The 16,029-nt window shown below is 34.5% G+C and overlaps 1 protein-coding gene across 9 annotated transcripts in view; it reads right to left on the bottom strand.

Annotated features, from left to right (window-relative positions):
* Positions 1-16,029, bottom strand: part of CFAP20DC (CFAP20 domain containing) — an 89,628-nt gene that overhangs the window by 52,941 nt on the left and 20,658 nt on the right. For all 9 annotated transcript variants that reach the window (XM_072875888.1, XM_072875887.1, XM_072875890.1 and 6 more), the window contains 3 exons: positions 7,932-8,046; positions 4,765-4,921; positions 1,897-2,058 (listed from right to left, as the gene is read on the bottom strand). In XM_072875888.1, coding sequence (XP_072731989.1) covers positions 1,897-2,058; positions 4,765-4,921; positions 7,932-8,046 — 434 coding nt within the window. The remainder of the gene's footprint in view (positions 1-1,896; positions 2,059-4,764; positions 4,922-7,931; positions 8,047-16,029) is intronic.

The raw sequence follows: 16,029 nt of genomic DNA, 5'->3' as shown, positions 1-16,029 counted from the left end.
CTATTTCAGCAGTTTCACATTCAAGTCTCGGCATTTGCTTCTACAGTTCAGTTTCTACTGATTCTTGGCTTACAAATCTTACGCAGACAGACATGCCAATTTAAATATAAAAACACAGGAAGTGCTGTTGTAGAGCAGGCCAATAATCTGCCTAACATCCAGTTTCAAACAATGGCCAAACCCAAATGCTTCAGAAATGGCACAAGACAATTTCAGTAGGGATTTATGAAATAATCTGCCTTCAACACAGTTCTTAGAGTAAGGTTGGAAAAACCTAGAAGTATAAGATTAAATTTTCCCTTCACATTTTTACTGGTGCTAAATACAATGACATGGGCATTACTCTTACCCATATAAATGGCCAACTGATTTTGGAATCATACAAATTTCTTTACTTCACCAGCTTATTGTAGCAGTGGATTCCATATTTTAACCATATTCTGTGTAACATGGTATTCTCTTTTATCAGTTTTTAATTTTCAACTGCATCATCACATCAAATGATGTCTTGTTTTTGTGCCATGAGATAGGAAAAGCAGCTTTTATTGAACTTTCTTTGTATCACTAGTTAACTTTATGAACTCCCTCAAGCCAATTTTTAATGTTTTCAGCATATCTTCACATGAGTGTTGTTCATGCTACTTCTCTCTGAATCACTTCTCTGTCTGTAAAATCTTTTCTGAGGTGGTTTAACTGATAATGTATAAAGTATTTCAGATAATAATGCAAAACTGATTTATTTAAAGGTTTGATACCTTTTCCATTTCATATGAATTTGAGCTTCTGCTACCCCGTATCTTATTTTTTTTAAAATGTAGCTACATATTAATCTGATAATTCCACTGAGCTATATCTATGGTGATGATAACCTCCCTTCTTTGAGTCATTTAATTTCGACACTTTAAAGCTTAACTGTAGTTAACATTTCTCCCCAATGTACAATCCTTTGCATTTATCAAAGCTAGATTTTACATGGTATCATGTTAACACATTTACCTAGTACAGTGGTCCCTAGCTCATAACTTTTCAACACAGTGGCCACAGGAAATAAAAACAGTACACTGAAACTTTGTCTAGCAAAATATGACGTTTCCTGCATGTTACCTCCTCTGCAGTGTTTTTCATGAAAAGTACATAAGAGATTGCCCATCTTACAAGTTTAAAACTCCCTAAAGTCCCACTCTTTACTAATCTAGTATCAGTATCATATGAAAATTTTGCTCCCACGTTATTCACTTCTCTGAGATTATTCATAATTATAAAAAACAATACAGAGCCTAGAGCAAAAAACTTTTGAGACTGCCTGCTGCTAGCCTTCAGCTATAACAAAAATTTAAAATTTAATCCTCTGTTTGCTTTCTGTCTCTTAGTTTTTATCCAAGTCAATAGTTTGTATCTTGGCACATGACTGCCTAGCTTCTTTAATAAATCTCTTCTATGCAATGCTGTCAAAGTCTAAATTATATGTTTTGTTATCTTCTATCTTACAGAAACATTCAAATAACTCCAAGACAGCAATAAGACAAGATTTCCTTTTCAGAGTATAAGCTGAGGAGACTATGCGTGGTCATATTGTTAGAAGAGTTTCATTAATGTAAACATACTTTAAAAAGAAGTGTAACAACTGAACAGCCACACTTCAATGTATATTTAGAAGACATACCTCAAATACTGTTATTATAAATCCCACGCTTGAATTAGAATTGTTCAGGCTGCACATAGATCTCTGAAACTATAGAACTGACATATGTCTATGTGCTCACGATATTACAGCTATGCAAGAGTTGTCATGTTTAAAGACACTGGAAATCTTACCACACACTTTTACAAAAAAAGCCATTATTTGTATGCATACTGTATAGCTCGTATTCACAGTATTTTAATACAACAGAATACCTGCTTCTTGCACTGTTACTGGATATCTCCTGCATTTTCTTTCTGGCTTGTGAATTTTAGTCAGGTTCAGCAATTGTGTAACTTGTGGCACATCTGTATTTAGCTGGCAGGTTCGAGGAATATCTGTGGGCTCGTATGGCATAAAAGGAACAACACATATATCTAGAATCAAAAAACATGGGTTTTACTTCACTCAGATGACACAATGGAATTAAATTTGACTTACATTATTTGTTAGATTACATATACTTTAGTTCATATGGTTATAACACTTTAATAAATTACGGTCATTTGAAAAATTTGCTGCAATTGTTCACTTTTAAGACAATAAGCATGTACATTTTAAAATGATATTGTGTATTTTTTTAGGCCAAAAAATTTGAATACATTTAAATTAAGAAATATGCACCAATGGCTGGAATAGCCATAGTAAATCAACATCTTTGATTTGGCAAGTGAACAAGCAAAACAGAATCACAGAATACATTTTGTTAATTTTTATTACAATTCAGCTTTAATTCTAATACTGATATTGATTTTCAGAAAAAATGAACATCTGAAAATGGTATTGATATCAGTGGGACTGAAATAGCAAATACAGAAGTCCCATATATGCAAATAAAGAATTTGACGAGCTTTAATTCCAAACTTTGGACACCATTACACTTTCATGATAAACTAAAAGCTGTCAACCTATCTGTTCTTGTGACACCAGGTGCTAGTAGAATGTGATCTGATTGTCTCTGCTTTCCCTTTGATAACCAATATAGACTGAGTTTATGAAAGTTATTCTCTACAAGGAAAGGTATCCAGAGTCAGAACCATTCCTGATGTTCTGATGCAAATTCATTCCAGATTTTGTAAGACTTGAATATAGTAAGCTAATGAATATTAGCCTTTTTTCCAAGGATAAGAAGAGGAAAACATAACTCCAAAACCAAACAAGAATAATGGATCAAGTACTGAGATCCTAACAGAAAAATTCAAGTGTCCCATGTTATATTTCAGCAGTGGACATATTTTTTCAACCATTTTTTCACCAAGCCGGTACATTATTTACCGCTGTAAGACAATACTTAGTGATAAAAAAACCCCATATGTAACCTTGGGATTACTATGGAAACCAGGAACTAGGTATATATCAAGCTTGTATGCCTCAATATCATGGGGCAGAGAAGATGAATTCTTTCCTCTTCTATCTCAATGATCTCATCCAGAAATAATTTCTTAGTATATGTGGTTTCTTCTTTCCACTTGCTATCATTTTAAGAATGCAAAACATACTGTATATGAGCTACTAAGAAAGAATAACACACACATTGCACCTTGAAATCACTACTTCCACCACCAAGGAGGTTTAAGCAAAGAACTCGACCCTCATTACAAGTTGCAATGTCATTGCATTCAGTAGAGCTCAACTAACTGGTCCAATCATCTGAGAGGAAAAAAGCTTTATCAAATCATGATTGTTAACTGAAAGTTAATTAATAATAGCAAGAAACTACTATTGTTTTTCTTTAATTGGGTATGAAATAGAGAGTTATTTTAATACAGCCAAACCTTGAGCTGTAACGTAATTTTAAGACTTGCCTAGATAAGGAGATTCTTAAGCATACAGAAAATACTGATGCCCACCAGCTGTGTAATAATCATAGAATTGATAATCCAGTAATTAAAAGTGCAATATTTTACCATGCATACAGTTTATTAAAACTGTCTACTCATTATGTTAGCTACATTTTGGAATTTTGGAACTCATTTAGAACATTTTTGCACATTTCAAAAACTGTTTCAAATGGGAGAGAAAACAATGCACTGACAGAATTAAATTAAATTAAAGCCACTGAGGCCTCTAACTGCAGTTTCTGCTGAGAATTTACCAGATTCTCTCTCTAGTCATTTTTTAAATTAATTTTTTTCCCCAACCTCACCAACAAAAAAAAAGGAGTAATCACAATGATCCCATACTCTCTGTTACTGGTTTAGGTTTCCCAAATGGAAGATAACATTTTGTCACGCTTACAATACTGCTAACTGTCCCTCCTTCAGAAACAAGAACCCTTTTATCAGGTGTGTTCTTTAAAGGGCACAAAATGAAAATTCGAATGAAATTGAAGCTGAACTATACCTAGGGTTCCTCTAAAATAAGAAAGTGCCAGCTGTGCTTTTTCAATTCCTCCTCTATTACTGCAAATATCAGCGAGGAATGAAGTTCTCTCCCTTGGAAAATAATGATTCAGGATTGTGATGCTAGTCTGGAGACTGGTAGACCTTTGACCAATATCCCGTCTATTACAAATATAATCTCTCATTTTTTCAGCTCACCACCAATATTACTTTCCCAATTAACAAGGACACATTAGGATAAATGGACTAAAGATCACAGAGAGGTGTTTATGATAGTTTCATAGCTCTGTATCATATAATACTGTTTTGTTACAGTTTTGTCTTGGATTATTTAAAGAAGAAATCTTTCATCAGCTGCTAATGTCTAAAATTAAGAAAACAAACAGCAAATACTACTAAGTTTAAGTATTTCTCTTTCCTTTCAGACACTCTCTTCTTGGCCAAAACCTGATTTCTATCAGCATAAGATACCCTCATTAAAACAAGCTCTCTACTTGATAAAGCTTGCCAGAATTTCTTCAATAAAATAATTCTAAGGAACTAAATGTTTAGAACAGAGGAGTACACATATATTTAATTAGTCACCTAAAGTCCAACACTGGCAGATTTAATATGCTGTACTACCACTTTAATTTTCATGAAATCATGTAATCTTTCAAATTGCCAATCTGATGAGTAAGAAGCTTTTGATTTTATAATATGAACAGTTATGATTAAGACTACATAGTAATTATAACACACCATCTTCCTCAGCTGTATCTTGAGGCTTGGATTTTAAAGTGAAGATCTTTCTCAGTTTACAGTTAGCTGAAACACTAATTCCATCCAAAGACTGGAAGACAGCTCCTCTGAATATTTCACTGGTGAATGCTACCAAGTCAATACACATATTGCACCACTAGAAAAGAGAAACAATACTCTTTAATAAAACCCAAACACTAATCATTGCAGAAGAGTATTAGCGTATAGTTCTCTATAAATGAAGTCTCTGTGGAGTATTAGATTCTCACAGGCTGTGATTCACAATGCATAACATTTTGATCTTAAAGAAGATATTGCTGTTTTTGCACTTACAACAATAATTTATACAAACAAATCAGTAAATACGACCTAGTGACTGCCAGCCCGAGTGGGCTCTGTTACCTAGCATATCCACAATATGTTTTGCAGTTAACTTATGAGTTAGTATATTTACTGAATGTTTTCTGGGGGAAAAAAAAAAGTTATTCAATATTACTTCATAAGTTGAAGTTACTGCAGCTTAAGTGCTCCAAAGGATATAGTTGGAGATTCTTTGATGATTTCTTTCTGAGATTCATAAAAAAAGGACCTCTCCAAAGCTTGCACCCCTTCCACAGGGTGTGGAAGTGATCAAGCAAATTTCTAGTATGGACAAGACCCCAGTGTATCATAACATCTTAAAACTACTTCTCGTTTATAATAAATGTTATCCAGTGCTGATAAGACATTTCCAAAAGACAAATCAGATAATGACAACTGCCTAGGTTGCTAAAGATCCTACTTAAATACATGTTTTAATTCTCATTAGATGATTATTTCATTTGTTTCAGGAAACACTGTTAGAACACTAACATCAATGTGCTACACTCTCCTGCACTATTCCAGTACCTCTTTAAATTCTCTCAGTTTCAAGTTTTTTCCACTTAATTCAACACTTGTATATTGCTGTTTTTTGTAATAAAAAAATGAGCAGTTACAGGTATCTATTTTGCATGTGGACCATATTACAATTCCATTATCCTCCTACAAAAAAAGAAGTTTCATATAAAACAAGTAACACCACAAGCAGAAGAACTAACAAAATATGTTTTCTTGTGGCTTTATGTTTTCCATTTAGCATCTCTGATGTTTAAACACACATCTGCTCATAGTTCTGGTGTTCCTAACAATTCTTCTCCTCATCGATTCTGGTATCTAGTGAGGGATGAGCTGATGCTAACACATCTTCTATAACTGGGAAATAAACAGAGATGGCCTTGCGGAGAAATGCAACCATTTTCATGAAATTTGCAGAACTGTAATATATTTGAGATGATTACTCACATGTAAAATTTAGTTGACCAATGGGTTGAGGTTTTATTAAGGGAGAAGAATACTAAGACATAATGATTGTACATGCCTCATTTCCTTATAAAGTCAAGGTAAAAGTACTAGTTTCTAAATGCCAAACAGTGACTATTTTTCGAGAAAAAATTTAGGTCCATACATTACTACTCAGCTTCTAAGTCTGATATTTTGGATGGAAAGGAATACTTGTTTTGAAGACACCAAGCAATGGAATGGAAAATGCAGTATTTAATTATAAGTGATATTTCTGTTGCTGAGGTTGAAAAATAGCATCATTTGTAAGAATACAATACAGGAAACTAGCATATGAAAATGTAAACTATGTTCTACTGATGGAACAAACATAACATATCCTTATTCACAACCAATCATACTGGTAATAATGGTCAGCTTGTGTATACATTAAGTTAAACTATCAGAGCCATGTAAAAGATCTAGCTAATCACTGAAAGCAGCATACTCCCTCCTTTAAGTAAAAGCAACAATAAAAAGGCAGGTAACCATTCAAAATAAGACATATATTCAGATATACTAAGAAATACAGACCTACTCTTTAAGGTTGGTCAAGTATTAAGGCTATTAAAATATTTTGTCATTATAACTGATCAGAGCATTTAGACAGATCTCTGATTAATGTTTTATTATCTAAATTAAAATACATAACTGAAGTTCATATTCTGATTGTATTTAACTTGGTGTACATTAATGCATATTTTAATCCTGAAACATTTGTGCTAGTCTGACACCAAGACCAACTAATTGAAATTATACTGAAGAAAAAGAATTTCATTTCAGTGGATCTTGAATTAAAGGCAACTTCAGGGGTATGATCTGATGCATATTCATTTGAAAAAAAATCCAACCAGTTCTTCCCACAAAGCAGAAAACTCCTGAAATCTAAAATTATCACAGCTGCCTTCACCTAAACTACCTTAAAAGAAGTCATAACTTCAGAGGTTTTTCTAAAATATTCTCTCTCATGCCTAGCCTTAAATCCACAGCTGCTCAGTATACTGTTATCTAAATATAAAAATTTTAAAATATACATATATAGAAATAATATATTTATAAATATTATAATATTATTTTATATTTATAATTATAAATAACAATATATAAAATAAATACATATAAATATTAAAATATTTTATATTTTAAATTATTTGAAATCTAACTATTCTCATCTCCAAATGATTTTCTAAAGCAGTATTTGCGACTTGAGTCTTTACAAGGTTATATGGTAACTAACCATCAGGTTTTGTATCCTGACAGCTATTACCATATGTTGTGGCTGGGCATGGGAGACGGGAATAGGGAGAAGCTGTAACAGGGAGGCTATTGTTTTATTTTCATCAGTTTGACATATACATTGCTTTATATATACCAGAATCTGGAAGAACCTGAAGCACATGAAAGTAGCCATCAGCTACAGCCTACCTGCACCCCAGTGAATGTAAAAAAAGGTCACTACAGAAGGTACGCATGAACAGGAGCGCTATAATGAAGAAATATCAGGGACACAGAGAACTTTACAAAAGCTGAAGAGAAAGCAGAAGTGAGAGATAAACACATCACAAACAGTGTTAATCTTGGGAAATGGGAATGAACTCCTAATGGCAGAAGAAGGGTAGAAGAGTAGTAGTAGTAAGTGTTTCTGATACCACCCAGTAGAGGGGACATACACACGTATCTTGAATCGGCAGGAACTGAATTCTAAACCAAACAGTAATTTCAACAGGTCTATAAACTTACATAAAACATTTCTGATAAAAAAAAAGCGTGCTCAACCACAGTTCAAGGAACATTCCCAAGGTACCTACTATTTTGCGCTTGATCGTAAAGAGAGGAATTTTTGCATGCAGAGGGGTTACAGATAACTCCTTGTGGACCGTTGATAAATACAATCTTCTTTTAATATTTCCTAAATCAGTTACCCTATAAAAGAAAAAGCAGGAGAGAATGGAACAGATCTTTGTCAATTCAATAATCCAGTATCTTTGGGCAATCACAAAAAAACTATTCATATGCAGAACCTTTATGTCAGTGATAGCAAATATGAAATTTAAGAATTACTTCTTTTACAAGATGAGTAATGAGATTTCTTTCTCAAATTCAAACTTTGTGGATATATTCCTGCATATATAAAATCACTTTACATGCTAATTTTATTTCAACAGTCTATACTCTTTGCTAGATTTCCATAGCCCTTCAGACTATGAAAGAATTCAATTTGTACGAACTGAGAACCCAGTAGCCTTTAATAATCACACTTGTTTCTGCCCCTTAAGCTTTTGTTATCTTGGGACACACTGTCACCTGCTAACTAGAAAAACATTATTTGCTTTCCTTTCCTAAAAATGCCTCTGTCATTTTATATAGACCCTTTGTTGGCTTAAAGATAGACACAAGACATTGTTTGTCTGTTTTATTTCCTGAGCACATTCCTTCAAATGTGAATTAGCATACAGAATTTTATTGCTCATTATTCAGGCCACCTCACAATGACATCAAGACATTGAATTTGAACATTTCTAATACATTCAGACCACAGCCATGATCACAAAGATTAGGTTTCCTTTAAACTGATAAAGAGGCTCATTTTTATGTTCTGTTTCCTTCAAGTCTTGCGAGCAGCTGTACTGGTTTTAGCTGGGATAGAGTTAAATTTCTTCAGAGTAGCTTGTATAGTGCTATGTTTTAGATTTGTGATGAAAACAGTGTTAATAACATAGGGGTGTTTTAGTTACTGCTGAGCAGTGCTGACACAGAGTCAAGGCCTTTTCTGCTTCTCACCCCACCCCACCAGTGAGGAGGCTGGGGGTGCACAAGAAGCTGGGAGGGGACACGGCTGGGACAGCTGACCCCAACTGCCCAAAGGGACATTCCAGACCATACGGTGTCATGCTCAGCAATAAAAGTGGGGGAAGAAGGAGGAAGGGGGGAAGTTCAGTTATGGTGTTTGTCTTCCCAAGTAACCGTTACGCATGATGAAGCCCTGCTTTCCTGGAGATGGCTGAACACCTGCCTGCCTATGGGAAGTAGCAGATGCCTTATGTAGCTTTGCTTGTGCGTGCAGCTTTTGCTTCACCTATTAAACTGCCTTTATCTCAACCCATGAGTTCTCTCACTTATACCCTTGTGATTCTCTCCCCCATCCCACTGCGGAGGGGAGTAAGAGAGTGGCTGCATGTGGCTTAGCTGCCTACTGGGGTTAAACCACAACGGCAGCACAACCTTGATATCCCCCAGCAGTCCTAACTTACTATACCAGAGAACAGACATTACTTTAAAGGCTGCAATCTGTATGGGGAAATGATTAATTTACCTATTATTTTTGAACAAGCCTATTTCTAACAGATGGGTATTTCTCTGTAATTAGCAGCCCCTCTGAGAAGATGACAAATAATTACAATAAACAACTTTCTGTCACTACTTAGTGTTGTTAAAAAAAATTACTCATAATCATTATATTTAAATGCTGGGTTTTATTTTAAAATTGTGAGACTGCCCTGTAGATTTTTTTTTCATTAGTAAGGACTACCTGTAGCTTAACTAATGAAAAGTTGTCACCCAAAATTTACAGATAAACACCCTGAAATGGATTCCTTAGGTCAACTTAGGAGGGCATTAACTCTGGAGCAAGTTACATACTTTAGCTATTTTTGGCAATTCAAGAGTTCAACCAAGGACAGTACAAAATATACTGCAAGTACATAAACATCAAAAGGTTCTACTTGTACAGGCAATAAACACACAGGAGTGGTTTCCTGTTTCCCCATAGTCATTAAGACCATCACACAAAGCAAACAGAAAGTCCATCAGCTTTCCAGAACTTGTTGATTCTTTCCTCTCCCTTGTAGACAATCTGATCTTCCATCTATTCATCCTCATAACATGAGTGGGCAAATCAAAACAAAGTGGAAGAGTCTACTAGCTGTTTCATTTTGAAAGACTAGCAGTTCCTCTCATAAATCACATGCACTTCAAAGGCAGAAATTTCACTACTGTGCTGGGAGAAGAATATTATATCCTCACCACTGCTATCGTTTGACATAACAGATTTCACTATCAGGTGCACATATATTTATGGATGGATGAATAATACCATCAAGTCCTTGAAAAGTGATTTCCTCAGAAGACCTCAAAGTGTCTTACACTGCTAGCATTCTGGGCTTGATCTTACTTTTGAAGAAATTTAAGCAAGATGTGAAATAATTCACCTAAGATCATCAGCAAGTTGGCTGCATAGCTAAGCCTGTGCCCCAGATCAAGGCTTAGTTCCATCCATCACATTGCTTCTCATACACCCTTTGATGAAAAACCTATGGATGTTGTTTTCAGAAACTCTCCACTCTGTTCTAAATCTTGATGTTCAGAAGTGCTAAGAAATTGAGGCACCAAAGAACTTCTGGTTATGTTACAACATAACCAGATCTCCTGGTTATGTTGTAGAGCTGAGCAACTGTGCTGAGGAACCAGGTAGTTGCAGTAACCTGAGTGCTGAAACACAAATAAAAATACCATTCCTACTGAAACTCAAACTGCGTAATTCTCAATGGAGAATGTTGCTTTAAATGATGCAACGATAAAGCAGTAGGAGCCTAGACTTAAGTCATGCATATCTCCAAACAACTGGCAATAAAAACTTAAGTTCACTTTATAATATTAGTTCAATATGTTTAAATTTTATTATTTATTTGTATATGAATAGTTTTATCTTTCTCCCTCCTGAAAAATATTAGGTACCTTAGAAATAAAAAGGCCATTAGTAAATGTACTGTTCAGTTACATTCCAAGGTGCAATACAAAAAACATTTATTTAGATAAAAGTACACACATTTATATCAGACTCTGTCATATAAGTCTAAAATAAGATGGTTTTTGTGATGGTATGTATGCTGTAAAGAAGCAAACCTTAGATGTATAGTTATAATCACACCTAAAAAAGTTTAAAATGTATTTCAGTAAATACATTTAAAACAATAAAAATATTCATATTCTACAGGCGAAAGTAGGTGAAACATTTGAAGAACAGGCAAAATTGGAGAAAGAAGATCATCTTAGAATTCTGTAAAATAATTTATTTCCTAGGATAAGAAAGATAACTATTTGAGAGTTGGTGTAACTTTCGGACTTTTCAGTTACATTACTTCTTGAAAAATACAAATAAAACAAGGGTCTGATGAAACTCTTTTCTGAAATAATTCAGACAACGGGAATTAGAACATTAGAACTCTCACTTGTAAAATGACTCAAGAGTACTTGTGGTGAAACTCAACTCAACCTTTTTTTTCTGTTATCAAAAGCATGACCTATGTTAAACCTACAAAGGCAAGAAACATCTGCAGCACACATCTTGATTTTCAAAGATGCATTAAAAAAAATCTATATAGGAGTTAATGTATTTTTATTATGTCTGTGCTTGAGTATTTATATCTAAGGGTCAGACATGTGATAGAAAAGTAATGAGACCATGTTGAGAAAAATGAGGTAGTCAACAGGAAAATCAACCTCATTTATAATAATATTCCTATGATCAGCAGGTGCATAACTCTCCCAGCTATGGTCATTAACTGCATTCATTTCACACTTAACATCTACATTTGCAAACCATTTGAAAGTAAAATTATCTTCCAATTCAATTTTCAATTTTATTTTATAGTCAATCGAAGTTGAAGATATTCTCCTCACAATGGTAACTACAGTGAGATTGCAAGTAAATGGTAGCAACCACCCAAGAGTACAGATAAACTCATCTTCTCAGATTACCTATTCATTTTGCTTCTGTATGTGTAATAATTTATAACCATTTGTTAATGTTCAATTCAAGGCTTAAAGTGAACTTAGAAAAAATGATGCTGGACTGTTGAAGGGATGCTTCATTTATCAGGCTCACTTGTTCTTAAAATGAAAGTGTTTTTCTCCTTATAAGTGACTTAAACTGGAAGTTTACCAAACATGAAAGTAGGTATTTCATTGATGTAGCTAAGCAAAGAGCAACTCCCATACAATTTATTACTAATGGAAATCTCTTTGTATCCTGGTCAAAATCCAGATACAATCCTCTAGTAAAGCTTAACGATCGGTATGTTAGTGTATTAGTACTTAGCAACTGTAGTGCCATTTTCTCCATAAAAAGTATGTGCTTCAGAAACATTAGATAGTATCATCATCATCTCCGTTTCAAAGATAGAAAAACAAAGGAATAGCAATGGTCAGCTGATTTTCCATGCTTATAGATTCTTAAGTTTCCTTATTCAGGAGCAGTCTGTACTTCATATATGTTTTATTTTATGCGCTACTTGTAAGTTGGTATCATAGGAGATACTACATTATTGAACAGTCTGCCTGATCATCTCAAATCCAGAGCACTATTCTGCCATCATAAAAACCAGACTTAGTTATGTTGAAAATCAATCAAATCTCTACAAAATAAGAGATCAGGAAGACTGATATGTCACCTAGACCTAGGGAACAAGTTGTGAAGAATCAGCTTCATTTTTATATACTGGAATTTTCTGTTCATGATGTTTTTCTGGAGAGAATTAAGGAAAAAAACACACCAAAGTTCCCTTAAACACTATCCATAAAAAGGCAGTAATACAGATAGCAGGTGCAAAAAGAGAATCATCAAATCTGGTTGCTAGAATAGAAAAACTTTCCAAATATGAGCAATCACGAAGAACTGGTGATTCCTGAACTCTCCCTACAAGATATTGACATATTTGCAATCAATTCTCCAACTGAAAGAATGACCTGGTATTTTCACTGATCAAGAATAATTTGTTGTGAAAGTTTCATTACTCTTAGAACTTCACATTTCAAAAACCATTCTGGAAGTGGTCATTAATATTCATAACATTCTAGAAACTTCTATCAATACTTTAACATCCTTGGTTTTGAAATGAGCTCATCGTTCTCTTATTTTCAAGTATTTAGTAAATTCTATTTTAAGGCATGGTGGTATGTTCCTCTGAAACATGGCTAACTGTGCCAAATTGTTTAGCAAACCATAATTCTAGAAACTAGTTTTTAATTTGTTCAGTACAAAGTACTCTAATGAGTATTAATATGTGGAAAGTTCAGTGTCTACTTCTTTTCAAGAATCTAAACAAATTACCCTTATTATGCAGTTATTTATGCCTGCAACTAATCCTGTTGGCTCTTTTCTTTACTTGATTGGCTGTTATTCTTTCCACTTTGTTTTTCTTTCCATGAATTTATCTATTCTAAAGAGACAATCTGTCCTTTCATGTTTACAAAGAAAAGGTTATGTTTGCATCTGCTATATGTAACAGTTCTCTTAAGTAGAGCCATATTTCTCACATTTAAACCATTTATTCTAATTACTAAGAATTGCTAAGAAGTCTGCTCTTTAAAAAGACAAAACTAAGTTTTCTTGCTAACACTGGATCATGCATTTCCTTTATTTGGCATATGAAAATCCTGACTAACAAACCCTACCAACCAAACATAAACAGGATTCAGTTTACTCCATGCTACTTAAATTGATCCACCAACCAAAATATACACAATTAGTATTTTTCTTGTCTCTAAAGTCCTAGAAGACAGTAATTTGTTCTGTAATATCACCAGGACATCATCTAACACCATGATAAGATTTACTCTATTCATTTAATAGCATATTGTATGACAGGTTAAAATAGACCCATTACCTAGCAACTTAAAACTTAACAAAACAAAGCATCTCCCATCAGTTCCAACAGATCCAAGATATATTTAAATAAAGATAAAGTGATAGTAGTGAAAATAATTGCTTTTAGGGCACTTTGAAACTTATGCAGAAATGTTGCAACACAGAAAGACAATATTTTTAATCTTGGGCTGAAGTGACTAGTGAAAAAAGGGGGAACTGTACAGCCTGGCCACAATATTTCATCAGCCTACTAAGCTAAAGGTATTGTCCTATACTAAGTTAAGACTGCCTGTAACTGCACTTACAAAAAGCAATTACACTAGCTGTTCATTTGCAGACACTGTAACTGCAACACATATCCTGTAACATCAGCCTCGGAGGATACAACAGCCTGATGAAGGAAAGACTCCTTTTTGTGACAGCTGTTGACTTCACTGTACAAATTTTATCTAATTTGAGCTTGGCAGACTGATGAGTATGCTCTGGTCTGAGAAGAAAGCAATATGCTATTTCTGAAACAAGTCTGAGAAATGTATTTTTGTTCATCATTTTGTTTTTCTGGTCTTCAAATAAATGGTAATGCTGGATAACCTGTCCATTAGCAGGCCCAAAGTGATAAGCCAAAAGGAGATTGATGCATGGAAAGAGAAGAGGCCCCCTTCCTCCACTCTCCCCTCCTTGCCAAAGTGATCTCCACTTCTCCTACCATTCTTAATCACTTATTCAGCAGACCTCCTCTGCTTTCATGCTTGTTCTGCCTTCCCACATTGACTCCTCCTGCCTTGGCTCCTGATCTGCAGATACAAACTGTTGCTGAATACTACCTGGAAGACTTTATCATATCACCAGAATGATGCACACTGGAAAATACTGGTTTAAGGCATTAATTAGGACAATCAGACCTCATCTGGATTTAGGATGTTTTAAAAGAAGTCACAAGCTTCAAGACACACATGGACAAATATTAATTGTAAATTTAGTTTGAAAATGTCTTTTTTTATAGCTGAGTCAAGAATCTGAATTCAGGACCACTGTAAGTTACTTGGCCCAGAATCTGACTCAAACCATCTCCTTTCTAGTTTGAAACTGAGAATGTTACTTGGATTATCATAATCTGGGACTAAATATTCCTTCTCAGACCTCAATTTAATTGTCAGTAAATATTCAAAAGAATGTAGTAGTTTTATCTAAAATTAGAATTCATCTTTACAGTGAAAAAGCTGGTAACTGTTTTTCTAACCCCATCCTTCAAATTCCTGTAGGATGTAACAAAATCATTCTCATCAAGGTCTATGCCATTAGACTCCCACAGCACTCTCCCTTTAGTAAACAGATTGATACAGTGTTCCAAGAAGTTAAATTATTTTATCTCTGTTTTTGCTCTGATCCCTTTTTGAAAGTAGTAAGAGAATGAAAGCATCTCAGGGTCAGAACAGCTAGTGAAATGGTTTTGCCTACCAATTTAAAATAAAACAAAATATCTAAATGTTAGTGGCAAGATTTAGGAAAGGATCGTCAGCTGTTCTGAGCTCATGGTGAAAGCCTGCCAAGAAAGACCTGACTGAAAAGAATACAAGGAATCGCCTATCTTAATTTTGACCAACTGTATGGGAATTTTTTCCCCTTAAAAGGATCATACCCAGTTAAGGTAAGAATAAAGGCATGGAAAACAGTTCCCATCTTTCCAACTTAAATTTAAAGTTTTTGCAGAATGGGCCTCTCTGTATATTTGTATTATGGAGCATCTATTGCTATGCGTATTCAGCTGCCTGTTTAAATAACTTGCTTTACTCCTCATCTGTAACAGTGCCATGCCCTACTCTTTGGTAGCTAGGAACACAGAACAGCTTGCAGGTATCCAGTCAAATCAGGCCATTTTCTTCAACGTCTGCACGTCTTATCATGTGTATGCAAGTATCTCCAGAAAAGCAAGCTGAAATGTAAGTAGCCACACCTCCTATCAAGAATAAATCTCAAAACAGATGAAACTTTGAGGCATTATCCCTAAATTTTCTTTTTGAGTAAACTGAAGTCTTAAAGTTGTCTCTAAAATGGTAGTTGCACATACAAGAAGGTATCTATATGGAGACAGCTGCTGCATAAGGCTGGAAACCCTTGAGTCATTGTGCACCTAACTCTGTTCTTGCATATGATCACTATTGCTGTATGTCAGATCACAACCATGCCAGCAGTATTCTTTATAGACAAACAATCTGTACTCTTTTTTTGAACTGCAAAAGAGAAGGGGTGGCTCCACCATT

Source organism: Ciconia boyciana, chromosome 11 (assembly GCF_034638445.1).
Source record: "Ciconia boyciana chromosome 11, ASM3463844v1, whole genome shotgun sequence".
Taxonomy (NCBI): domain Eukaryota; kingdom Metazoa; phylum Chordata; class Aves; order Ciconiiformes; family Ciconiidae; genus Ciconia; species Ciconia boyciana.
The sequence above is the reverse complement of the archived record's forward strand: the minus strand, read 5'-3'. Positions and strand labels throughout refer to the sequence as shown.